Here is a 27,153-nt window from a genome sequence, read left to right on the forward strand (position 1 = left end):
TCCCTTTTAAAGGGACAGTCAACACAAAAATTTTTGTTGTTTTAAAAGATAGATAATCCCTTTATTACCCATTCCCCAGTTTACAGGGGAACAGCCTCCAACACAGTTATAATAATACACTTTTTACCTCTGTGATTACCTTATATCTAAGCCTCGGCAAACTGTCCCCTCATTTCATTTCTTTTGACAGATTTGCATTTTAGCCAATCAGTGCTGACTCCTAGGTAACTTCATGTGCGTGAGCTCAATGTTATCTATATGACACACATGAACTAATGCCCTTGAGTGGTGAAAAACTGTCAAAATGCATTTATATAAGAGGCAGCCTTCAAGTTCTAAGAAATTATCATATGAGCCTACCTAGATTTAGCTTTCAACTAAGAATACCAAGAGAACAAAGCAACATTGGTGATAAAAGTAAATTGGAAAGTTGTTTAAAATGACATGCCCTATTTATTTAAATCATGAAAGTTTGTTTTGAACATGACTGTCCCTTTAATCTCTCAGTTTGCCCTCACTCCTAGTACATCTCTGATTTTCCACACCATTAGTACATTTCTAGTCTCTCGATTCTAAAGACTTGGCTTTGTTTGCTGCTAAAATTAGAAAGCTTTGCTTGCTCGTATTAGTTTTGTAAATATAAGGACAATGACATTGGATATGAATACACATATTCTAGTGAAGACTATTTATGGATGCTATTCTAACTTTAAGAGTAATATCTATACATATATATATATATATATATATATATATATATATATATATATATATATATATATATAAAACAGAATTTATGCTTACCTGATAAATTACTTTCTCTTGCGGTGTATTCAGTCCACGGCTTCATCCATTACTTGTGGGATATTCTCATTCCCTACAGGAAGTGGCAAAGAGAGCACACAGCAGAGCTGTCCATATAGCTCCCCCTCTAGCTCCACCCCCCAGTCATTCGACCAAAGGTTAGGAAGAAAAAGGAGAAACCATAGGGTGCAGTGGTGACTGTAGTTTAAACAAAAAAATTTTAACCTGACTTAAATGCCAGGGCGGGCCGTGGACTGGATACACCGCAAGAGAAAGTAATTTATCAGGTAAGCATAAATTCTGTTTTCTCTTGCAAGGTGTATCCAGTCCACGGCTTCATCCATTGCTTGTGGGATACCAATACCAAAGCTTTAGGACACGGATGAAGGGAGGGAACAAGACAGGTACCCTAAACGGAAGGCACCACTGCTTGCAAAACCTTTCTCCCAAAAATAGCCTCCGAAGAAGCAAAAGTATCGAATTTGTAAAATTTGGCAAAAGTATGCAGTGAAGCCTTCTTTTGTGTTCGATCTGGCTAGGGCAGGTACATTGAGCCATATCCCACTTTTCAGGGACAGACTCTATATGTTTAATTCCTGCCCCAGGACCCAGTAATCGTTCCAGCCCCAATCACCTAGCTAAGGGTTACATAGACACGAAGAGAATCACAACAACCATTTCTGGAAAACTTGAAAGACCCGGATCTAAACCCTGAGAAAAGCAACAAGGGAGAATACACGGAACCACTTCACAAACAAAAGACCAGCCGGTCACGACTTTAATTGAGGAACCCAGAATATGGACAATAAATCAAGGTTTTTATAATAAGAGACACTTTTATAATAAGAGACACTCTTTTTTACAAAAACTTCCTGTAACAGATTAATCTGTAAACAACTATTTGCAACTGTGATAACCACCGTAGACCTGGAATATCTATGTATGAGTACAAACACACATCCAGTTAATATACCGCTATTTTGTATCCGCAACGATATACAAAGGATACCACTAGAAAGATACAATTAAGATCTTATGATACTTGTGCATTAGATAAAGTACCATATGTTTTGTATATAAGGTTCCAAACAAGAGTCGCTTCCTAGAAACTGCAATTGTTGCCTGGAACTAGCAGCAAGATTTTATATATAGAAATATAATTTTTAACGTTATTATAATTTTAACGATGTTTTAAGAAATAGATTCAGATGCCGGCATCCATGTGTTAGATTTTATTGTTTCCCAATTTACGTTAGGACTCTCATCTGTATTAGAATAAAACTTATTTTTAATACCTTACTTCTATCTTTGACTTCATATTTTTATAAACATATTAGTATAAACATATTATTATAAACATATTTTTACTAACATATGTATGATATACAAATCATAAGATATAAGGTCATTACACACCTCTGAGATATTGGCACTATCTGAGATATAGGAACTATCTACACAACTCCGGTCATATGACAAACAAAAAACCAGATATTCCCCTTTAACACACCAAGGCAGATAGCCTAACAATCGAGAACCCTAATCAGGGACACCCTCATTTTTAGCCACTGATTAATCTGAGATCACATACACTAAACTTACCTCACAAGACTCAAGCTGTTTAAGCGCTATCCCAACCCCCCTTTTTTTTCTTCTATATTTCATTTAGGTGTCAGTGTTTAGAGGTTACACCAACTTTGGGATCAGCAAAGAGTCTGAGTGTAGAATCTTTGTATCACTCCCCCCTTTTTCTAGTGAAGACCAAGTCGCTGCCTTACAAATCTGTTCAACAGAAGCCTCATTCTTGAAAGCCCATGTGGAAGCCACTGCTCTGGTAGAATGAGCAGTAATTCTTTCAGGAGGCTGCTGGCCAGCAGTCTCATAGGCCAAACGGATGATGCTTTTCAGCTGAAAGGAAAGCGTGGTAGCAGTCGCTTTCTGACCTCTCCTCTTACCAGAATAGATAACAAACAAGGAAGGTGTTTGTCTGAAATCCTTAGTTACTTGCAAATATAACTTTAGAGCATGAACTACATCAAGATTGTGCAACAAACGTTCCTTCTTCGAAGAAGGATTGGGACACAGAGAAGGAACAACAATTTCCTGGTTAATATTCTTGTTAGAAACCACTTTAGGAAGAAAACCAGGTTTAGTACGCAAAACTACCTTATCTGCATGGAACACCAGGTAAGGTGAAACACACTGTAAGGCAGAAGAGATAGCTACCAAAAACAAAACTTTCCAAGATAACAACTTAATATCTATGGAATGTAAAGGTTCAAACGGAACCCCTTGAAGAACTGAAAGAACTAGATTTAGACTCCATGGCAGAGCCACAGGTTTATAGACAGGCTTGATTCTGACTAAAGCCTTTGCAAACGCTTGAACGTCTGGTACGTCTGCCAGACGTTTGTGTAAAAGGATAGACAGAGCAGATATCTGTCCGTTTAAGGAACTAGCTGACAATCCTTTCTCCAATCCTTCTTGGAGAAAAGACAATATCCTGGGAATCCTAATCTTACTCCATGAGTAACCCTTGGATTCACACCAACAAAGATATTTTCGCCATATCTTATGGTAGATTTTCCTGGTGACAGGCTTTCTAGCCTGAATCAGAGTATCTATAACTGACTCAGAAAACCCACGCTTTGATAGAATTAAGCGTTCAATCTCCATGCAGTCAGACGCAGAGAAACTAGATTTGGATGCTTGAATGGACCCTGTATTAGAAGATCCTGCCTCATTGGCAGTGTCCATGGTGGGACAGATGACATGTCCACTAGGTCTGCATACCAAGTCCTGCGTGGCCACGCAGGCGCTATCAGAATCACCGAAGCCTTCTCCTGCTTGATACTGGCAACCAGACGAGGGAGAAGGGGAAACGGTGGGAAAACATAAGCCAGATTGAAGGACCAAGGCGCTGCTAGAGCATCCATCAATACCGCCTTGGGATCCCTGGACCTGGATCTGTAGAGAGGAAGTTTGGTGTTCTGACGGGACGCCATCAGATCCAACTCTGGAGTGCCCCATAGCTGAGTCAGCTGGGCAAATACCTCTGGGTGGAGCTCCCACTCCCCCAGGTGAAAAGTCTGATGACTTAGAAAATCCGCCTCCCAGTTGTCTACTCCTCGGATGTGTGAATTGCTGAGAGATGGCAGGAGTGATCCTCCGCCCACCTGATTATTTTGGTTACTTCCTTCATCGCTAGGGAACTCTTTGTTCCCCCTGATGATTGATGTAAGCTACAGTCGTGATGTTGTCCGATTGAAATCTGATGAATTTGGCCGCAGCTAGGTGAGGCCATGCCTGAAGCGCGTTGAATATCGCCCTCAGTTCCAGAATGTTTATCGGGAGAAGAGCTTCTTCCCGAGACCATAAGCCCTGAGCTTTCAGGGAGTCCCAGACTGCACCCCAGCCTAACAGATTGGCGTCGGTCGTTACAATGATCCACTCTGGTCTGCGGAAACATATTCCCTGAGACAGGTGATCCTGAGACAACCAACAGAGAAGAGAATCTCTGGTCCCCTGGTCCAACTGTATTTGAGGAGACAAATCTGCATAATCCCCATTCCACTGTTTGAGCATGCACAGTTACAGTGGTCTGAGATGTATTCGAGCAAAAGGGACTATGTCCATTGCCGCTACCATTAATCCGATTGCCTCCATGTGCTCTGCAATTGGAACTGGGCATATCACTCCCATCATATATAGGTCTTCTACACAGCGTAAGAACGCCTCTTTCTTTGTCTGGTCTGAAGACAGACGAGAAATGTGGAACCTTCCCCTTGGAGGGGAGTCCTTGAATTCTAGAAGATATCCCTGGGTAACAATTTCTAAAGCCCAGGGATCGTGAACATCTCTTGCCCAGGCCCCGGTCCCAGATCGGGGGCTACCCCTTCATGCTGTCTTGGTAGCAGCTGCAGGCTTTTTGGCCTGTTTACCCTTGTTCCAGCCCTGGTAAGGCTCCCAGGTTGCCTTGGGCTGTGAAGCGTTACCCTCTTGCTTTGCAGCTGTAGAGGCTGAATCCGGACCGCTCCTGAAGTTACGAAAGGAACGAAAATGCTTTGTTTCTAGCCTTAAAGGGCTTGTCCTGAGGGAGAGCATGGCCCTTTCCCCCGGTGATTTCTGAAATAATCTCTTTCAATTCTGGCCCGAAAAGGGTCTTTCCCTTGAAAGGGATATTTAATAATTTGGATTTTGACGACCATGACTTGAGCCAAAGTGCTCTGCGCGCCATAATGACGAAACCTGAATATTTTGCCGCTAACTTAGCTAATTGCAAGGTGGCGTCTGTGATAAAAGAATTAGCCAGCTTTAGAGCCTTAATTCTATCCATAATTTCGTCATATGAGGTCTCCGTCTGGAGCGACTCCTCCAGCGCCTCAAACCAGAAAGCCGCTGCAGTAGTTACAGGAATAATGCAGGCAATAGGTTGGAGAAGGAAACCTTGTTGAACAAAAATTTTCTTAAGTAAACCTTCTAATTTTTTATCCATAGGATCTTTAAAAGCACAACTGTCTTCAATTGGTATGGTTGTGCGCTTAGCAAGTGAAGAAACAGCCCCCTCTACCTTAGGGACCGTCTGCCATGAGTCCCGCCTGGGATCAGTTATGGGGAACATTTTCTTAAAAATAGGGGGGGGAACAAAAGGGACACCTGGTCTATCCCACTCCCTAGTAACAATATCCGCAACCCTTTTAGGGATCGGAAACGCATCAGTGTATACAGGGACCTCTAGGTACTTGTCCATTTTACACAATTTCTCTGGGACCACCATAGGGTCACAATCATCCAGAGTGGCTAATACCTCCCTGAGCAATATGCGGAGGTGTTCCAGTTTAAATTTAAAACGCTAATGAATCTGACTCTGCCTGATGAGAAACCTTTCCTGAATCGGAAATTTCTCCCTCAGACATCAAATCCCTCACCCCCACTTCGGAGTGTTGTGAGGGTACATCAGATAAGGCTACCAAAGCTTCAGACTGCTCATAATCTGTTCTTAAAACAGAGCAATCGCGCTTTGCAGGAAAAACTGGCAGTTTTGATAGAAAGGCCGCAAGGGAATTATCCATGACTGTCGCTAGTTGTTGCAATGTAATAGGGGCAGACACACTAGAGGTACTAGGCATAGCTTGAGCGGGCGTAACTGGTTGTGACACATGGGGAGAGGTAGGCGGACTATCCTCATTACCTTCAGTCTGAGAATCATCTAGGGCCACACTTTTAAGTGCAACAATATGATCTTTAAAGTGTATAGACATATTAGTGCAATTGGGACACATTCTGAGAGGGGGTTCCACCATGGCTTCTAAACACATTGAACAAGGATTTTCCTTAGTGTCAGACATGTTTAACAGACTAGTAGCATACACAAGCAGGCTTGGAAAACACTTTAATCAAATAAAAAAAAACACAATTTGAAAAAAACGTTACTGTGCCTTTAAGAAATAAAAAGAACACACAATTTTACAAAACAGTGAAAAATGCACCAATCCTTTTGAAATTTTCACAGTATCTACCTAAGGCTTTAATATGATTGTACAGTTTCAGAACGATTAACCCCTTAATGCCCAAACCAGAGCAGCCTAAAGCCAACGACCGGTTAATTAACTACAGCACCCTGCCACAGCTTACTGCTGTGGCCCTACCTGCCCTTAGGGATCAGTTTTGGGGAAATAAAGCTTCTTCTAGGCCCTCAATCAGCAGCTGGACCCTCCATGTGAAGCAGCATGAAACAGCCTTTCAATTCTAACTGCGCATCTGAGGCGCAAAATTAGGCCCCTCCCACTCCACTCCGGAGTTGTGAGGCCTACAAAAATCACTTCTAAGTGACTAAATTTATGCCATGTGGATAATAACCCCAGTAAAACACTCCAAAGTGGTTAAAAAGGTGTCTCCAACGAGTATTTCTTAAATAAATAATCGATTACCCTGCGTTAGTGACAACCAGCCAAATTAGCCCTGTTATGTAAGCATTCAATTCTATACTAAGTCTCAGAACATAGCTTACCCTCCCCACATGGGGATCTTGTCAGTCTTCTAGCATTATCTCAGTCTTGTCTAGAAATAAATGACTGAACATACCTCTTTGCAGTCAAGCCTGCAAACTGTTCCCCCCAACTGAAGTTTTCTGGTACTCCTCAGTCCTGTGTGGGAACAGCAGTGGATTTTAGTTACAACATGCTAAAATCATTTTCCTCTCAGCAGAATTCTTCATCACTTTTCTGCTAGAGAGTAATACAAACCGGTACCATTTAAAAATAACAAACTCTTGATTGAAGATATAAAACTACAAATCTAACACCACATTCACTTTACCCTCCCGTAGAGAGACCCTAGTGCTTAGAGCCAGCAAAGAGAATGACTGGGGGGTGGAGCTAGAGGGGGAGCTATATGGACAGCTCTGCTGTGTGCTCTCTTTGCCACTTCCTGTAGGGAATGAGAATATCCCACAAGTAATGGATGAAGCCGTGGACTGGATACACCTTGCAAGAGAAATATATATATATAATCAAAAATACTGCAGTCTCAGGATTTGACAAACAAAAGGTCAGCTTTAATAGATGACGTTTCAGGGAACGTTCCCTGAAACGCCATCTATTAAAGCTGACCTTTTGTTTTTCAAATCCTGAGACTGCAGTATTTCTGATTATTTATTATTGGTTAAATGTGCACCCAGGTGGCTGTATCTGGAGGGTAGATTTGTCTATTCTGGACATTATATATATATATATATATATATATATATATATATATATATATATATATATATATATATATATATATATATATATATATTTATAGCTATACATTTTACCAAAAATCCATCATATATATATATATATATATATATATACAGTATATATATATATATATATATATATATATATATATATACATATAAATATATAATATAAATATTTATTTAAGAATAAATACAACATATTCTTCTACGTGAAGAACATTATAATGTAAAATATTCATGAATCATGTCAGGTTAAGCACACTTGAATAAACACAATCGGGTCCATTTAAGTTTATGGGAGAAGAACTCAACGAGGATGCAATACATTTTAGTGCATGTCGGGTTTATGCTTGCGTGACAACTTTTTACTTTCAGCTTCAAATATGAGCTTAACGTGATGCATGCAAAGAGCCTCCATCAAGCGTAGTTTATGCTTGAGCGGGAGAGCTAAATTGTGTTCCCCATTGTAATCTAGCCGTCAATGGAGATAATTGACAGGGCCTGCCTGAGCACGATTGGCCGTGTGCGAGCAGGAGGCGACATTGCACAAGCAGCGAGGCTGGGTGGACAAGGTTCATGATAGTTAATCTCGTCCACCCAGAAAATGATAAATGGAGCCCAAAGCATCATATATGATGTTCTATTGTTCTGATAAATGTGCCATTGTTTTTAGGGAAGGGACTTACATTTTTCTCAAGCTTTCTTCTCTCATGTTCTGAGGCTACCAGTTCTTCTGGCTGCAAAATAAACAAATACAAACTTAAAATAGATTGAAGTAAAATGGTTTTGAACCCATATTTAACTGTAATATTGAGATGTGCATTATCGCAATTTTTGGGGGTTAAATTTACATAAATTATATTTCATATATAAAAAATGTGTCGGAAACACAAACATATCTACCCTAACTCCTAATTAACACTTTAAATTCCCACTCTTAATCAACCTGGCACCATTATCTTTACCCTACGCCTGCTTCTCCACTGACTACTTAACCCTAACACATTACATTTGATTGGACAACTATGTTACTACTTTTGAAAACATTCCTGATGCATTACCCTTCTCTTTGCCATTGTCTATACTGCTGTCAAATTACCATTCATGGTGCCACTGCCTCTATAACTAGTACCCCTACCTATCACACTGTACTCCTACATCCCTGTTATCATCCAACAGTTTTTAGGAATTATAATTTTGTAGGATAAGATTACGTTTTTATAGACAGGACTCTCCGTTAATTTTTTTTTATTAGTCAATTGTTTGTTTATAAGACAAGCATTGTGGAGGAGAACCAACACAGACAAGGAGAGGGAAAAGAAGGACATTGTCTAAGTGCAGCCTAGGACAGAGATCAACTTTAATTCACAAATGACCTAACAATTATCTTATTACTGAATTTTTGTGCAGATTAAGGATAAGATTTTGAAAGATAAGAAGTTAAAAGATTGTGAGTCAGAAACTATTAGCAGCTCTGTCAATATGATTTATGGCTTATATGCCATTAAACTAGAGGTAATAATTTAGTAAACGAAAATGAAATAGCAACTGTGAGCTACTCTCACAATATATATTCTCACAATATATATTTAGCTACTTCATCTACATTTACACCAACTCAAAGCTTGTTGAAAAGCTAGCTCAACTTAATTACTTAAATAACTCACCCTTCAACCCTCTATACAGGAAACCTGTACCACCACAGCTTACTAATGTATTGGATTTGAAAAATATATATACTGTATATTTTGCTTTTTATTTCCTTTAGTCCATTAAGTTCTTGCATAGGTTAAAAAATGATTAAAATAGAGAAGGGCGGGTGATATCTTTGGTACTGATGTGGCAAATAACTAATTTGAGGTTAGTGACTGATCAAGGAAATGTAATCTTTATTGAAAAACTATGTGCAAGTAAGTTGAATATTTTACATATCTAATGTTGCTTTTTTGTTTGCTTCACTGGTCAGAAGACCTACATAGAACATAAATGTTGCACCCTGCTTAAATAATTAGTGGAACATAAAATAAATTTAGAACATTGATAAGTTAAAATATTTTAAAAAGCAATATGGTACCTAGAGGCATAACTAGGAACACGTACCTTTATTTTACGGGCTGAGAGGCGATTGACCATGGCTCTTACTCTTTCCAGTTCTGCAGTTGCTTCATTGGCCTGAGCACGTGAAAATGTATCCTCATGTGCTCTACTGTTTGCGATGTTTAGAAGCTCCATACTCAGATCATCATTTTTAGCAACCTACAGTGAACAATATCAAACATTAATGACAAAATATTGGCGAGGATAAGCAAATGGTTTAATTAGACATGAAATAGTCTTAAATCAGAAAACAAAGGTTCATTCATTCATCTTTTCCTTCATGTGAGATCGTTCTAAGGGACAGTCTAGTCAAAATTAAACTTTCATGATTTAGATAACGCATGCTATTTTAAACAACTTTCCAATTTACTTTAATCATCAAATTTGCTTTGTTCTCTTGGTAGGCTCAAATGCTAATTTCTAATCCCTTGAAGGCTGCCTCTTATCTCAGTGCATTTTGACAGTTTTTCACAGTTAAGCAGCACTAGTTAATGTGTGCCATATAGATAACTTTGTGCTCACTCCAGTGGAGTTATTTATGAGCCAACACTGATTGGCTAAAATGCAAGTCTGTCAAAATAACTAAAATAAGGGGGCAGTCTGCAGAGGTTTAGATACAAGGTAATTACGGAGGTAAATAGTATATTAATGGTTATGTTAGTTATGCAAAACTGGGGAATGGTAAATAAATATTTAATAAAAATTCTGGAGTAGACAAAAACATAAAATAAAAGGTGATGAATACAATTATATCAATGGAAGAGAAATCATTAATTGATGGAAAACAGAAATGTAGATATTCAACAATATCTTATAGAGATAAGAGTGTCTGGTAGAAGACAAGAAGTGGTGCAAGGAGATCAAATAATGAGGAAGATGAAGAGAAAAGAATTATGAGAATAGAACATGTACCACAGAAGGTTTGATAAAAAGAAAATTCATAGATAGTTTGTGAAAAGTTATAAGGGAATCATAAAAACAAAATTAAGAATTTTTCTAGGAATTAACAGTGATCAAAAAGAGTCAGGGAAAATAGAGGTCAATCGTACATTTAAGACATGAGCCAGATAAAGTTGCGAAAAAACAAAAGGCCAGATTACGAGTTGAGCGGTATTTAACGCTCCCGTTCACACGCTAACTCCGCTAGAAGTACGCTTTTGTGTGCGTCGGGTAGCACTCGTATTACAAGTTGAAGTAAAAAGTTGAAGTTAACGTATTCCCCCTTTTTTTGCTTCTGTCAATGGAGCAAAAAAAATGGACAAAAACGAATACTTTACTCGCGCGCAAACTCGATTGCATATTCTAAACCAACATGAAAATATTAATATTTCACATTCCAAAGTTTTTTACGTAGCAGAATAACAGAATATGTTCTATTTATTCATGAATACATATTTCTACATATATATGATGGCATTTTGATACAATATATATCTATACCTATATATATATCTCAACATGTATATGTATGTATCTCTTAGAAAAAAGGCAGGCAAAGGGCTTTAACAAACACCTGGGACCTTATATCTTTGAGCCCTAAAACTTTTTTTGTGCAATCATTTTTTTAATAATTTATATTAGATTGTTTAGTGTTTATTTTTCTTTGTTCTCTTGGTATCTTTATTTGAAAAGCAGGAATGTAAGCTTAGCAGACGGCCTATTTTTGATTCAGCACTTGGGTAGGGCTTGCTGATTGGTGGCTAAATGTAGAACAATTGATAATAGGAGTAAATTAGAAAGTTGCTTAAAATTGCATGCCCTATCTGAATAAAGAAAGAAAAAATTGGGTTTAGTATCCCTTTAAGTGAGCTCTGTTTTCTTCTTCCATTTTGAACCACTTAAACAGGGAGATTCCAAAAAATTGCAGGAGCACAAGGAATCATGATAGGTGACACTAGATATGTGCAATTCATTTCGGATCGATTCGGAAATTCGGAAAATTCTGCAAATTCGGAGATTCGTATCTAACCGAATTTCCGAATTAAAATACTGCCGAATTTACCGAATAAATCCGAATTAGTTCGGATTTATTCAGTAAATTCGGATGGCCATGGATTACACTAGTATTGTACAGTATATTAGGTTATATCACTCTGCTATGGGTTACACCTAATATACAGTAAATAATACTAGTCTAATCCCACCTAACACTTACCGAAATTCCGAATTTCCGAACCAAACCGAACCGAACCGAATCCAGACGAATTTCTTTGAATCCGAATGAATCCGAAACGAATCCGAAACTAATCGATTCAAAATTTTCCGAATTCGAATCGATCCGAACCGAAATTCGAAAAATTCCGAATCGATCCGAACTGAACTGAACCGAATTTTTTCGCCATGCACATATCTAGGTGATACTGAGCCCACACGTGTGACATCAGGACACAACAATCAGAAAGGCCTTCTGTGACGCTGACACTAGAATGGTGTACTAGTGACACAGAAGAGACAAAGTAATTATAGACTGCTGTACAGTGATGATGTTAGCACTCATTAAGTTGCTAGGCAAGGGTTAGCGTACATCATATTTCCAGCTCGGTGCACGCCATCTGACTGTGCTATTTTGTTGGCCTTTTCACTGTGTTGCACTAATTTGGTGTCTGTTTACCACGTCTTCAACCATGCTATTTAAGACACTCAGTTATTAATTTCTTCATTTGTGGACTGATCCTGGGTGTGCAAAGTCTCTGTCTACTGATTTGCCAGCAATTGACCTCAGCTCGTTTACTGGACTTTTTTTCTTGGATTCTGATTTTGCTCTGACACCTGCCTTCAAGTTGCTGACCTTTGCCAGGACTGTGTTAACCCTTTCTGGATCCTGATTCTGCTTTGTTCTCCTGCTTGCAAGTTGTCAACCCCTGGCTTGGATACATTTTACTCATTCTGGCTTGTGCTTCTGCTTAGTTCTCTTGCACACACGGTTTGACCTCTGGCCTGGACTTTACTAAAAGTCACATCCTGGGTTTTTCCCTCTGTGCTGGGGCATTGTGAGTTTAAGTAATTTCCCAACCTCAGGGTCCTTTCCTGGACAAACCGCATGACAGATTGGCAGATACCAGCATTAATGGCCCGACAGGATTATAACGCATAGGAGACAGGTTTTCTTTTTATTAATAGCAGGAGATTGAGAAAATCTAGCATCTGCTACCTTGGCCTGCAATCAAGGCAGATATACTTAACAGAGTGGGGCGCATATTCTATGCAGACAATGGGGCCCATTTATCAAATGTCTGTCGAACCTGATACGACAGAGCGGATCAGGTCAGACAGACATCGCTGAATGCGGAGAGCAATACGCTCTCCATATTCAGCATTGCACCAGCAGCTCACAAGAACTGCTGGGGCAATGCCGCCCCCTGCAGACTCACGGCCAATCGGCCGCCAGCAGGGGGGTGTCAATCAACCCGATCGTACTCAATCAGGTTGTATTGTGGCGATTCCTGTCCACCTGCTCAGAGCAGGCGGACAGGGTTATAGAACAGCGGTCTTTAGACCGCTGCTTCATAACTGCTGTTTCTGGCGAGTCTGAAGACTCGCCAGAAACACGGCCCTTCAAGCTCCATTCGGAGCTTGATAAATGGGCCCCAAGGAGTCACCAAGATTTGACATTGCCAGCACTTTACAGCTTTTAATCAATATATGTTAACTGAGGCAGCTCTGGGAGCACATCTCGCTACACAGTGATAGCCACCATCTTAGAATCAGTGATTACCTGTGACAGACACATTTATAAGAGAGCCAAGACAACTCACATATTTCAAAGTATAGCATGTGTGCATACAATTTTGGAAGTACACAGTAGCTGAATTACATGTAAGGGAATATGTATAAGGGTTCCTGATGTACTGGTCACTACACTCATTTTCCCATGCAAGAAAAACATACAGAGACTTGTTATGAATATTACCTTTATCTATAAAAGTATATTATGTGAAATGGTGCAATTTTTAATGACACACTTTTTATAACTTATTAAAGATAAAAAACACAACCTGAATCCTTTTAGTTGCTATCAGTCTATTAATTATACCGACACCAGATGAATAACAAAAAAAATTAGCTTTATTAAAAGATTTCTATTGGAAAAATATTTAGCATTTAATAGTAATTTAAGCAATCAAAATATTACAGAGAAATAAACTACAGTCCTATAATAATCAATTAAAGTGATAACATAATAACTCCAACTAGCAAGAAAAACAGAATAATGCAGAGATAAAACTATAAAGATAATTAAATTATATTTTCAAAATAACACAAAAATTGGCAAGATGATAGGAACCAAATATTTGATTATAAACCCTCTAAGGTAATTGCAGAGAATCAGGTAAATTAATAATTATGACAAACCGAATGATAATAATTTATCATAATTCCTGTTTCACCCGATGTTATTGTCGACAAATAAGACCAGGTGGTAGGAATTTTTAAAAGGAAAACACCAGGCTATAAAAAAATGAATTAATTTACCTGATCAAATGGACAAAAGTATTTTACATAAATGTAAAGGGTAAATCTTAATGACATTAACATTTAAAGTGACTTAATTTCATACATCACCAAAGAAAATAAATTCCCCCTATGCAGACAGGAATCAAACTGTCAGGTCGTAGGTCTGTCCAAATAGGCTAAACTAGCCTCAGCAGTTATAATCCAATAATCTCGGACCTCTGTAGTTGATTAGCAAATTACCAACTCCATATATTATGTGACCAGTTCCAAAACACAGGAAAACAACCCCCTCCCATTGGGCTAGACCCTATATATTCCCATTCTCTCATCTAGGAGGAATCATTAATTATAATATTTTAATCAATAATTAACATAAAATTAATTAGATGAAATATCATTGTTCTAACAGTAGATGGCTCTAGCATATAGGATAACATTTTTAGAAAAAGACTTATTATATTTATGTTTACCCCAACATTCCTAGACTACAATCAAGGTTATAAATTGCACTTATTTACAGAAATAAGCGAATGAAAAACATACTGTATTGATATTAAACTTCTCAGTCAGCAAGACTGAGGAAAACAAAATTCAATGTTATAATAGATGAGCCCTGGTTAGGCTTAAATAAAAAAATAACATGGAGTCTGTTGTGTCATGAAAAATTCATGACAGACTTCAACATTAGGATATTTTGCAAACCAGTGCTATTGTAAGGCGGTTAGGGTGTGTGGGGAAGTCAGAATGCAGGAACAGATATACAGAACAATGACAGTTTTTTAAAAGCTTAACTGATTGATAAGCAAAAGAACAGTTGGTAGTTTAAATTGAAGATCACAGAAACAGCAAGTTTGAACATAGGCCTAAAGCAGAGCACTTAAGTCCAAAACAAAGTTCAGAATACTTAAGAATGTTGCAGTAACAAAGTCCATTAGATACAAGTACTTGAATTGTGTAGTGAAGGGTGAGCATGTCACAGGATACCTGGTAGGCACAGCAGGCACAGCTGATAGCGGAAAGCAAGGGCACTGCTGGTGAGACTGTCACAGAATACCAGGCACAGCTGATTCAAGGACAGTAGATACAGGATTCTCAGCAAGCACAGGATAGCCTGCAGTACTGTTTGTGAGACTGTCATGGGATACCAGATAGGAACAGAAGGCACAGCTGGTTTGAAGAAGGCTGTCACTGGTATAGTAGAAACAAGTATCTTAGCAGGCACAGGATACCCAGTGGGTACTGTTAGTGAGACTGTCGCGGCATACCAGATAGGTACAGCTTTGGAAACAAAGTGAGCATACACAGGTATCAGGCAAGTCTGCTTGGCTTTCAGGAACCAGGTGAGCATATGTAGGTGCAAGGTAAATATGCTTAGTTTCTGGAACAGGTATCAGGTAAGTATGTGTGGTATCTGGAGCAAGTTAAGCATACTCAGGTATCAGGTAAGTATACTTTGGTTTTCAGGAATAAGGAGAAATGTAGAGAAGAGTGAGCTTTTATAGGAATTCCCACACCTCCAGGTGGGTGTTCCGGTAATAATAAATTCCTAGCACATGACTAGGGGAGCTGCAGGCAGTAGCAGGATGCCAAGTCTGATGCAGTCACTTTTGGAGTTTGCCAAGAGCGGGAGACAGAGTCGGAGCTTCCGGTAAGTGGCTGACAGTGTCCACTCCTTAGGTTAACCTCTGGGGACTACTGAAAACAGGATGCATAGGATACTTGCTTCTTCGTAAAGTCTCTAAAACATGCCCCTTGAGCAGGGGGTAAATCAATTATAAAGTCCATTACTATTTCAGCCCACAGTCTGCTTGTCACAGGAAGTGGTTGTAAAAGAGCTGAAGGGGGCTGTCAAAAGTCTTTGTTAACTATGTACACAGGACAAGTCTGTACATAGGATTTTATATATTTTAGCGTGCCAGGTCACCAGAATTGTCGATGAATTAATTCTTGAGTTTTATGGATTCCCCCATGTCCTCCCAGAGGTGTGTCATGGAAATAATATGGGACCTCAGTAACTACAGAGCATGGCACTACCACCTCCTGAATCTGGAACTCCAGATGCTGAATAATTTCTGTGGAACTGGGGGTATCTTCTGGATTTAGAGTTTTTTTAGCTAGACAATGTCCTGGTTGGAGAATAGTAGTTGGCTCTGATTCTGTTTTCTCTATTTCTCCAATATGGTATAAAGCATCTGCTTTGCCATTCTTAACTCTTGGATGATATGTAAAGAAGAAATGGAAGCAGCTGTAGAAAAGTGCCCACCGAGCCTGTCTGGCTTTGAGTCTACGGCTGAGCATAAGTATTCCAGATTTCTGTAGTCCTTGAAAAGAGTAATGTAAAGATCAGCCCCTCCTGTAGATGTATCCACTCCTTGAAAGCTGTTTTTATGGGGAGCAGTTCTCTATCCCCCACGTCATATTTCCTTTCTGCTGGGGAGAAAACTCGAGACAGAAAGGCCACAGGGTGGAGGTAATCCTTGTAACCAGCTATATGAGGTAATACTACTCCAATGGCATTCATGGAAGCTGTCTTGGTTTAGGTAAAATTAGGATGGGTGAGGAGGCGAAAAGTCGCTTTAGGTTATCAAAGGCTTGTTGTGCTTTGTCAGTCCAGTAAAATGTGAGGGTTTTCTTAGTGAATGACACGAGAGAAGTCCCTTATAAACTTTCTGTAACAGTTTGCAAGCCCACAAAGCGTTGAAAGTCTCTTTTACTGTCTGGAGTGGGCCAGTTTATTATAGCTTTAATTTTCTTGGAATCCATACAAATCTCACCAGGTGCTAAGATGAAGCCTAGGAATTCCACTAAGATACATTTGTCCAGTTTAGCGTGTAGACGATTAGCTCATAGACAGGATAGCATAGTCCTTACATGAATATAGTGTTGTTGTACAGAAGAGGAGTAAATGAGTATGTCGTCTAGGTAAGCTACTACATAAAATGTCCAGAATATCACAAAAAATGTTGTTGGCAAACCTCTGAATGGTAGCAGGGGTGTTGCACAGACCAAAGGGCATCACAGTTTACTCATTATGCACATAACGGCAGCTTTCCACTCATCTCCTTTTCCTACGCATGAAAGATTGTAGGCACCTCTTAAATCAATTTTACTGAAGATAACTGATGATCTGAGTCGATCCATAAGTTCTGCAATAAGTGGAAGTGGGTATTTATTTTTCACAGTGATGGCATTAGTCTATGCATTGAAGAAGTCCTCCATCTTTTTTGCTGACAAAGAATATACTAGCCCCAGCAGGTGATTTGGATGGTTTGATAAACTCTTTCACTAGATTTTCTTTAATATATTCTTTTAACACTTTTAACTCTGGTTCTGATAGTGGATAGATGCAGCCAAAGGGAACTGGAGCCCCAGGGAGGAGATCAATTAGGCAAGCATATTCCCTAGGAAGAGGGAGAGTATCAGCTGCTTTCTTTTCAAAGACATCATCAAAATCTTGGTACATCTCTGGTATTTGAACAAGAGGTTTAACTGGAGTTTTGGGTTGGAGGGTAGCATTAACGTGGGACTTAAACAAATATTCTCTGTGAAATGAATCACAAAAACAAAGGCGTCTCCTAGTGTGATATAGTAAGAGCAAACAAATAATGCAATAGTTGAAATGGTACTCACAAATAGAGCAGCACTCAGTGGTGCTAAATCAAACAGACTGGGGTCTCACAGTGTCCTAGCTCACTGTTACTGCCAGATTGCTGGTACTTCCTTTGTCCAACAGGACCGAAATAAGCTCAGACTCTCAGGATGAAAGTAATAAAAGCACAATTTAATGGCAAAGATAAAAATCAAAGTGTCTACAATATGACACTAGATATTAAAAACAAATAAGCAACGCATTTCTCAGACTGCTGTCTGTTTCATCAAAAGCCTGATACAGATAAAAACTATTAAGACTCATAACTAAAAACTATTAAAACTCATAACTAAAGTGCTAAAAAGTACACTAACAACCATAAACTACCTATTAACCCCTAAACTGAGGCACTCCCGCATTGCAAACACTAAAATTACATTTTTAAACCCTAATCTGCCGCTCCGGACATTATATATAGGGGTTAATATAAACATATTAACCCCTAAACCGCCGCACTCCCGCCTTGCAAACACTAATTAAAAATTATTAACCCCTAATCTGCCGTCCCTAACATCACCGCCACCTACATTATACTTATTAACTCCTAATCTGCCGCTCCGGACATCGCCGCCACCTACATTATACTTATTAACCCCTAATCTGCTGCTCCGGATATCGCCGCCACCTACATTATACTTATAAACCCCTAATCTGCTGCCCCCAACATCGCCGACACCTACACTATTTTTATTAACCCCTAATCTGCCAACCCCAATGTCGCTGCAACCTACCTACACTTATTAACCCATAATCTGCCGCCCCCAACGTCGCCGCCACTATAATAAACATATTAACCCCTAAACTGCCGCACTCCCACCTCGCAAACATTAGTTAAATATTATTAACCCATACTCTGCTATCCCTAACATCGCTGCCACCTACCTACATTTATTAACCCCTAATCTGCCGCCCCCAATGTTGCCGCCACTATACTAAATGTATTAACCCCTAAACCTAAGTCTAAACCTAACCCTAACACCCCCTAACTTAAATATAATTACAATAAATCTAAATAAATATTAATATTATTACCTAAATAATTCCTATTTAAAACTAAATACTTACCTATAAAATAAACCCATTCGGCTAGATTACGAGTCTTGCGTTAGGGTTAAAAAGCAGCGTTGAGAGGTCCCAACGCTGCTTTTTAACGCCCGCTGGTATTACGAGTCTGGCAGGTACAGGTGTACTGCTCACTTTTATTCCAAGACTCGAGCTTACCGCAAATCCCCTTACGTCAATTGCGAATCCTATCTTTTTAATGGGATTTGCCTAACGCCGGTATTACGAGTCTTGGAGAAAGTGAGCGGTAGACCCTCTCCTGTCAAGACTCCTACCGCATTTAAAAGTCAGTAGTTATGGGCTAACGCCGTAACGTAAAACTCTTAACTAAAGTGATAAAAAGTACACTAACACCCATAAACTACCTATTAACCCCTAAACCGGGGCCCCCCCTACATCGCAAACACTTAAATAAAGTTTTAACCCCTAATCTGCCGACCGGACATCGCCACCACTTTAATAAATATATTAACCCCTAAACGACGGCACTTCCGCCTCGCAAACACTAGTTAAATTTTATTAACCCCTAATCTGCCGTTCCTAACATTGCCGACACCTACCTACATTTATTAACCCATAATCTGCCGCCCCCAATGTCGCCGCTACTATATTAAATTTATAAACCCCTAAACCTAAGTCTAACCCTAAGTCTAACCCCCCCTAACTTAAATATAATTTAAATAAAACAAAATAAAATTACTACAATTAAATAAATAATTCCTATTTAAAACTAAATACTTACCTATAAAATAAACCCTAAGATAGCTACAATATAACTAATAGTTACATTGTATCTAGCTTAGGGTTTATTTATATTTTACAGGCAACTTTGTATTTATTTTAACTAGGTACAATAGTTCTAAAATAGTTATTAACTATTTAATAACTACCTAGTTAAAATAAATACAAAAGTACCTGTAAAATAAATCCTAACCTAAATTACAATTACACCTAACACTACACTATCATCAAATAATTACCTAAATTAAAATAAATTAACTACAATTAAATAAAATAAACTAAAGTACGAAAAAAAACCACTAAATTACAGAAATAAATAAAATAATTACAAGAATTTTAACCTAATTACACCTAATCTATTCCCCCTAATTAAATAATAAAGCCCCCCCAAATAAAAAAAAATCCCAACCCTATACTAAATTACAAATAGCCCTTAAAAGGGCCTTTTGCAGGCATTGCCCCAAAGTAATCAGCTCTATTACCTGTAAAGAAAAATACAATACCCCCCAACATTAAAACCCACCACCCACACACCCAACCCTACTCTAAAACCCACCCAATCCCCCCTTAATAAAACCTAACACTAAGCCTTTGAAGATCACCCTACCATGAGACGTCTTCACCCAGCCGGGCACAAGTGGTCCTCCAGAGGGGCAGAAGTCTTCATCCGATCCGGGCAGAAGAGGACCTCCAGACGGCCAGAAGTCTTCATCCAGACGGCATCTTCTATCTTCATCCATCCAGAGCGGAGCGGGTCCATCTTGAAGCCAGCCAACGTGGAGCATCCATCCAGACCGATGACTACACGACGAATGACGGTTCCTTTAAATGATGATTGTCTGGATGAAGACTTCTGCCCGTCTGGAGGACCACTTTGCCTGGCTTGGATGAAGACTTCTCCCGGCTTTGTTGAGGATTTCGGCCCGGTTGGATGAAGACTTCTGCCGCTTCCTTGAGGATGGATGTCTGGTCTTCAGAACTGTAAGTCGATCTTCAGGGGGTTAGTGTTAGGTTTTTTTAAGGGTGTATTGGGTGTTTTTTTTTAAGATTAGGGGTTTGGGCCGCAAAAGAGCTAACTGCCCTTTTAAGGGCAATGCCCATACAAATGCCCTTTTCAGGGCAATGGAGAGCTTAAGTATTTTTTAGTTAGCTTTTTATTTGGGGGGTTGGTTGTGTGGGTGGTGGGTTTTATTGTTGGGGGGTTGTTTGTATTTTTGTTTTTACAGGTGAAAGAGCTGATTACTTTGGGGCAATGTCCCACAAAAGGCCCTTTTAAGGGCTATTGATAGTTTAGTTTAGGCTAGGGTTTTTTTTTTTTTTTTTTTTTTTTTTTTTTATTTTGATAGGGCTATTAGATTAGGTATAATTAGTTTAAATATCTTGTAATTTGTTTATTATTTTCTGTAATTTAGTGTTTGTTTTTTTTGTACTTTAGCTAATTTAATTTAATTTATTTAATTGTTTTTCATTTAGTAAATTTATTTAATTTTAGTGTAGTGTTATGTGTTATTGTAACTTAGGTTAGGTTTTATTTTACATTTATTGTACTTTTGTATTTATTTTAGCTAGGTAGTTATTAAATAGTTAATAACTATTTAATAACTATTGTGCCTAGTTAAAATAAATACAAACTTGCCTGTAAAATAAAAATAAACCCTAAGCTAGCTACAATGTAACTATTAGTTATATTGTAGCTAGCTTAGGGTTTATTTTATAGGTAAGTACAGTATTTAGTTTTAAATAGGAATTATTTAGGTAATAATTTTAATTTTTATTTAGATTTATTGTAATTATATTTAAGTTAGGGGGTGTTTGGTTAGGTTTAGACTTAGGTTTAGGGGTTAATACATGTATTATAGTGGCAGCGACGTTGGGGGCGGCAGATTAGGGGTTAATAAGTGTAGGTAGATTGCGTCAACATTGGGGGTGGCAGATTAGGGGTTAATATATATAATGTAGGTGTCGACGATGTTGGGGCAGCAGATTAGGGGTTAATACATATAATGTAGGTGGCAGCGGTGTTGGGGACGGCAGATTAGGGGTTAATAAGTGTAAGATTAGGGGTGTTTAGACTCGGGGTTCATGTTAGGGTGTTAGGTGTAAACAGAAATTTTATTTCCTCATAGGAGAGTTTTACGCTGCTTTTTTGCAGGTGTTCGACTTTTTCTTAGCCGACTCTCCCCGTTGATTCCTATGTGGAAATTGTGCACGAGCACGTACGACCAGCTCACCGCTGACTTAAGCAGCGCTGGTATTGGAGTGCGGTAAGGAGCACAATTTTGCTCAACGCTCATATCTTGCCTTTTAACACCGGGTTTGTAAAAACCCGTAATACCAGTGCTGTAGGTAAGTGAGCGGTGAGAGAAAACTGCTCATTAGCACCGCATAGCCTCTAACGCAAAACTCGTAATCTAGCCATAAATTAGAAAGTGATGTAATTCAAAATACCTATTATGTCCTCCTGGGATTAGGGTCCAAAAAATGTGGATACATTTATTTCTGTTTTTCCTAACTCATTATTGATATCTCCTCCTCTCCATTGTTTAATCACTGTCATTATTCCTAATGCACCTTCCGATTTAGCACAGTTGGTTTAGGGCATTTTTGGGTTAGCACGAACAATAAATAGAAAAGGCTTTCATTTGTGTCATTCCTTCTCAAATCAACTAGGCCCTCAACCTCACAACCTCAACCTAAATAGAAGTCTATAGGGAGTACGACTTAGCGTGGTCACGACATCCGAAGTACTGAAGTTAGTGTGCAAGCAAAAGACTCAGGAGCACTAATTGTTTACTTTAAACTTGTAATACCATTGATAACACAACAGCACTAATCTTTTAACTTGAGTGCAGTTATCGCTCATGAGCGAAAAAAAATATTGCTCTTTGTTCTCTTTCTGTGTACAGATCAAGCATAAGTGCCATGGGACATCCACAAAATATTCCCCCCTAACTTTAATATTACTCAAACCTGAATTAGCAGATGGTTATTCTTAACAACACATAGTGGACTTTAAAGAACTGATTCCTGCTTTCCTATTGGTGGACACTGGGAAAATATAACCCAGATCCCAACTGGAACAATTAGAACCTAAATTTCTAAAAACCTGGCTAAGGTACCACCAAATATGACCTTTTTCTCTTGACACATAAGGAAAGACATAGCATGATGATACCCCTGTCAAGTTTTGAAAAGCCATGCACAGCATGGTAAACAATTAAAGGGGCCATCTGTAAATTTTACTAACATCCAATACATCTGCTCTACCATCATATGTAAAATGATTGGAAAAAGAGCTTCAATCTACCACACCCCCAAAACAATGAAAATGGGGTTTCGCATTAATGCCTAATCTGCACACTTCATACACGCATTAGAAACTAACATTAAAATACTAATACAATGGACTTCCGGTGGGCAGTCCTAAGAAGCGGCAGCAGGAGAGAAGAGCTCCGTTCTCAACCCCCACCAAATCATCGCCAGCCACTCCAAATAGGCCCAGCAACACCTCCATAGGCACAAGAGTGCACCAGGACACCAGGGATCACCCGCTTGTGAAACTGGAGGCATGTAAAAACCTCCTCCGTCGCCGGAAAAGACACAATTAAAAGGCTGTGACAAGGCCGCAACTACAGCGGTAACAACGCCACACTGCATACCCAACCTCAAATACAAGGGCGATTGTATGCTGAAGCCCTATCACATCATGGGGACAGTGGTAGAGGAAAAGAAAAAATATGCAGCATCAAATAAGGAACTGGATGGAGATACTCTAAAGGGGACTTTCACACATGGGACAAGGGCCTTGTAAGGGCAAAAGCTTTCCCTGTACTGCAATCTTTATAACAGACCCTCAGAAAACTTACACCCCAACAGCTCCTACACTCAAAGCCAAACCTGAACTTCTAGAAACCACATCCTGAGTATAAAATGAATAAGCAACATGTGAACCTTGAAAAGTATACAGTCCCTATCATTGAATTCATTTACACGCTGAAAAGGCATAATTTGTCTAGAAGAAATTTCACTGATGCCATGGCAATATCTACAAGACTATTTGAATAAACGCACACTGGTATCTGCTGAAACACATACTCTGACGGGAGAAAACATCCTAAACCACAATATTTGCCTTTACCACACTTCCATTCAGAGCCTTTAAGATCTACTCTCCTGTATGCTTAAATACTACGATACATATTACAGACTGACAGAATGTCACATAGACAGAAGCAGGCTGAGAGAAAATCTAAACATCACTCTGAACAATAATGGTCAGAACGTCCCATACCAAATAACGATAACCAAGAACTCCAAGACATCCACCCTTGCAACTTTCTGCTCTTTTATTACCAAAAATTGAAAGACTCCAGAATGGAGTGGACTCCCTGAACTCAGAATTCAAAGAATTCAACACAAGATTACCTCAAGCGGAGCAAAGACTGACAGATGTGGAAGACAGACAACACGAAACCTTAATTAGTGTGACAAATCTACAGAAACAGAACAAAATCCTCATGGATAAAGTAGATGACTTGGAAAATCGGTCACGTTGAAAAAATCTGAGAATCCATAATCCATACCTAACACAGCTCTCCCCTGCCTGTTAAAAATACCAGTAGAAGATACCCCCTTTGAAGAGAAAAGAGCACATAGAGTGGGACTACCAGGAAGTCAAAGCAATCTGAATGGACCGCCAAGACAGGTGATGGTAAAATACCTGAACTTTAAAAAATATCCAGATTCTTAGAGCATACAGACAAATCCCAGCACTGGAATATGAAGGCAAACGTATCTACCTATACCAAGACTACTCTGCAGACATAGCCAAAGCCAGAAAGAATTCTCACCATACTGCAAGCAAGTTTTGGACAAGGGCCGCTCTGTGACTCCACTCTTTCCAGCAAAGCTGAAGCTACAAACTCCCAGAAGGCCCACATTTTTAGATTTTCCTAAACACCTACAAGTATACCTCACTAAAGAAGAAGCAGAAAAAGGAAACAGAACTCTAGCAGACAACAACCCCACCTGAATTGAGAGACAATATCCACACTTTAAACAGAAGATGAGGACTACAGACCTCTCCTCAAATAGAGGGAAGTATCTATCACTATTATGCCTTAATTCAAGACTCTTCTTACTCCTATGGAAAGGGACTTGACGAGTAATATTGAAAAAGAATACATGTCCTCTACACAAGGTTTTTTCAGTAAATGTTATTTGAATATTGTTTTTGTTGTTGTTTTTATTATTTGAATCTGTTTTATGTAACTTGCTAAATACTTGGTTAACTCACATGTCTCTGTTACTCTGTAGCAAACAATTTATCTGACACTCCTGTCCCTGGGACGCTCCAACACATCATCAAATAGTGAGCACCTCCCGGAAACATACATTGTTTGATCCAAATATAAGTCCCATTATACTCCAAAACACACACTTTGACACCCGTACTTACATGAGTTCTACATATTGCCCCACCTTATCACACACTTAATGTGATGGCATGGAATGTGGGAGGTATCACATTTCCCAATAAAAGGAAGGCCATTTTAAACTATCTAAAAGCACAAAGAGTAGACATAGCGATACTTTAAGAAACACACCTAAACACACGAGAACAACAAAAATTGAAACAGATGTGGGTAGCAGAAGTACTTCACACTACATATGAAACATGTAGAGTGAGAGGGGTAGCCATATTGTTTTGCAAAAACTTAAACTACACAATAACCAAGCTAGAAAGTGACCCAGAAGGACGATTTATTATTGCTCACATAATTGTGGAAAATTTCCCCATAGTGCTGGTGGGAGTATATGGCCCTAATAACAGAAAAGCTGAATTCTGGCCCCAATTACAACAAAAACTACTAGACATACAAGTAGACACTATGATCCTGGGGGGGCGGGGCTAAATATAGCTCCACAAGTACCAACAGACAGGTTTAGAAACCCACAATCCAATATAAAATAAATTCTAAGACCTCAATACACTTTGCCTAAAAGACATTTGGAGGGAAAGAAATCCAGACACCACGGATAGACATGTTCCTAGTTTCGCAAAACAATGCACTAGAATTAGGGATATTAAAATCCACCCTATTACCCTCTCCAATCATGCTCCCATATCGCTCTAAATTCCAACAACCAAACATACCTCCTCTAATGTAACATGGAGATTTCCTAACTATTTATATAAAGATGTTAACCTATATAGATATCTAACTCTGCACTGGCAGAATTTTCAAACTGTCAACGCACAACATAACAATGACCCATTCCTTTTTTGGGAAATGGCCAAAGCAGTGCTAAGAGGAGGGATCTACCTCCTACACTGCAGGGATTAACAAAAAGAACAAACTTAAAGAAGATCTACTCTTAAAACAAATGAAGAATGCATATAACAAATACTTAAGATGTCTGACTAGTTTTAACAGACTCAAATATAAAGAATCGAAAATAGAGACGCCTTTCTTAATCAGAAATCCATATACTCTCTCACACGCTCCTAAGCCAAATTTTATAGGTTTGGAAACTGTGCAGGGATATATCTAGCAAATATCACACAAACAGACCACAATCTTAGCAGCCAAAGATAAAGATAAGACAGTAACCAGTAAAAAGGAGATCCAAAAAGCATTTTCCAATTACTACAAGGAACTATATAACAACCAGCCCATTAATGAAACACAAAAGTTTAACTTTTGGGAAAGACTGGACATGCCCCACATGACAGACAACCAGATAACTACTCTAAATGCACCAGTGACATTACCAGAAGTGCTAAACACATCCCCCTCTTTCCTACTAAAATGGGGTACCTGACAGGGATGCCCACTATTCCCCCTTCTATTCGATCTTGCAATCGAACCATTAGCCATCCAGATTAGAAACCAGACCACCATTTTACAAATAGGGAAATCAGAACTACACCTTTTCGTTATTCGCAGATGATATTATACTGTATATTAATAACCCTCACATCAATACCCCTAAGATTATGACCATTATAGAGTAATTTGGGAGTATTTCAGGTTACCAGGTAAACAAAACCAAATCTGAACTCCTCTGGCTCAACCCCCAACAAAATCAGAAAATTGGAAATTTTGACTTTAAATTAATAACCACCACTAACTTTACATAACTGGGAATCAAACTATCAAATAACACAGACTCCTGGTATGATCTAAATTATAAGACAATAATATTAGAAATCAAATCCCTACTTAAGACATGGAACCCCTACCACTTGCTCCCTCAGAGAGAGTAAACCTTGACAAAGTTATGGTATTCCCCAAGTTGCTTTACCTGTTCCAAATGATACCAGAACTGCTAACAAAACATGACTTACAAACGCTAAACTCTTATATCACCAACTTTGTGTGGAAAGTGAAAAAAACATAGAATAGGATTACATAAACTCACCGCAAGCCCCTCAGAAGGTGGTCTAGGCCTCCCCAACCTTCAGTTTTATAATTGGGCGGCACAAACTAAATATGTGACAGATTGGTGGTTAGACTCAAACAAATTCACTGAAACAGATCTTGAAAAAGAGATTATCTAACCCTGGTCATTAGCCCTCCTCCCACATCTACCAATC

At 38.9% G+C, this 27,153-nt stretch overlaps 1 protein-coding gene across 1 annotated transcript in view; it reads right to left on the reverse strand.

Moving 5' to 3' along the window:
- Window positions 1-27,153, reverse strand: part of CCDC78 (coiled-coil domain containing 78) — a 254,500-nt gene that overhangs the window by 146,117 nt on the left and 81,230 nt on the right. The window contains exons 5-6 of the mRNA XM_053694328.1: window positions 9,650-9,805; window positions 8,236-8,286 (exon numbers count right to left, since the gene is read on the reverse strand). Coding sequence (XP_053550303.1) covers window positions 8,236-8,286; window positions 9,650-9,805 — 207 coding nt within the window. The remainder of the gene's footprint in view (window positions 1-8,235; window positions 8,287-9,649; window positions 9,806-27,153) is intronic.

Source organism: Bombina bombina, chromosome 11 (genome assembly GCF_027579735.1).
Source record: "Bombina bombina isolate aBomBom1 chromosome 11, aBomBom1.pri, whole genome shotgun sequence".
Taxonomy (NCBI): domain Eukaryota; kingdom Metazoa; phylum Chordata; class Amphibia; order Anura; family Bombinatoridae; genus Bombina; species Bombina bombina.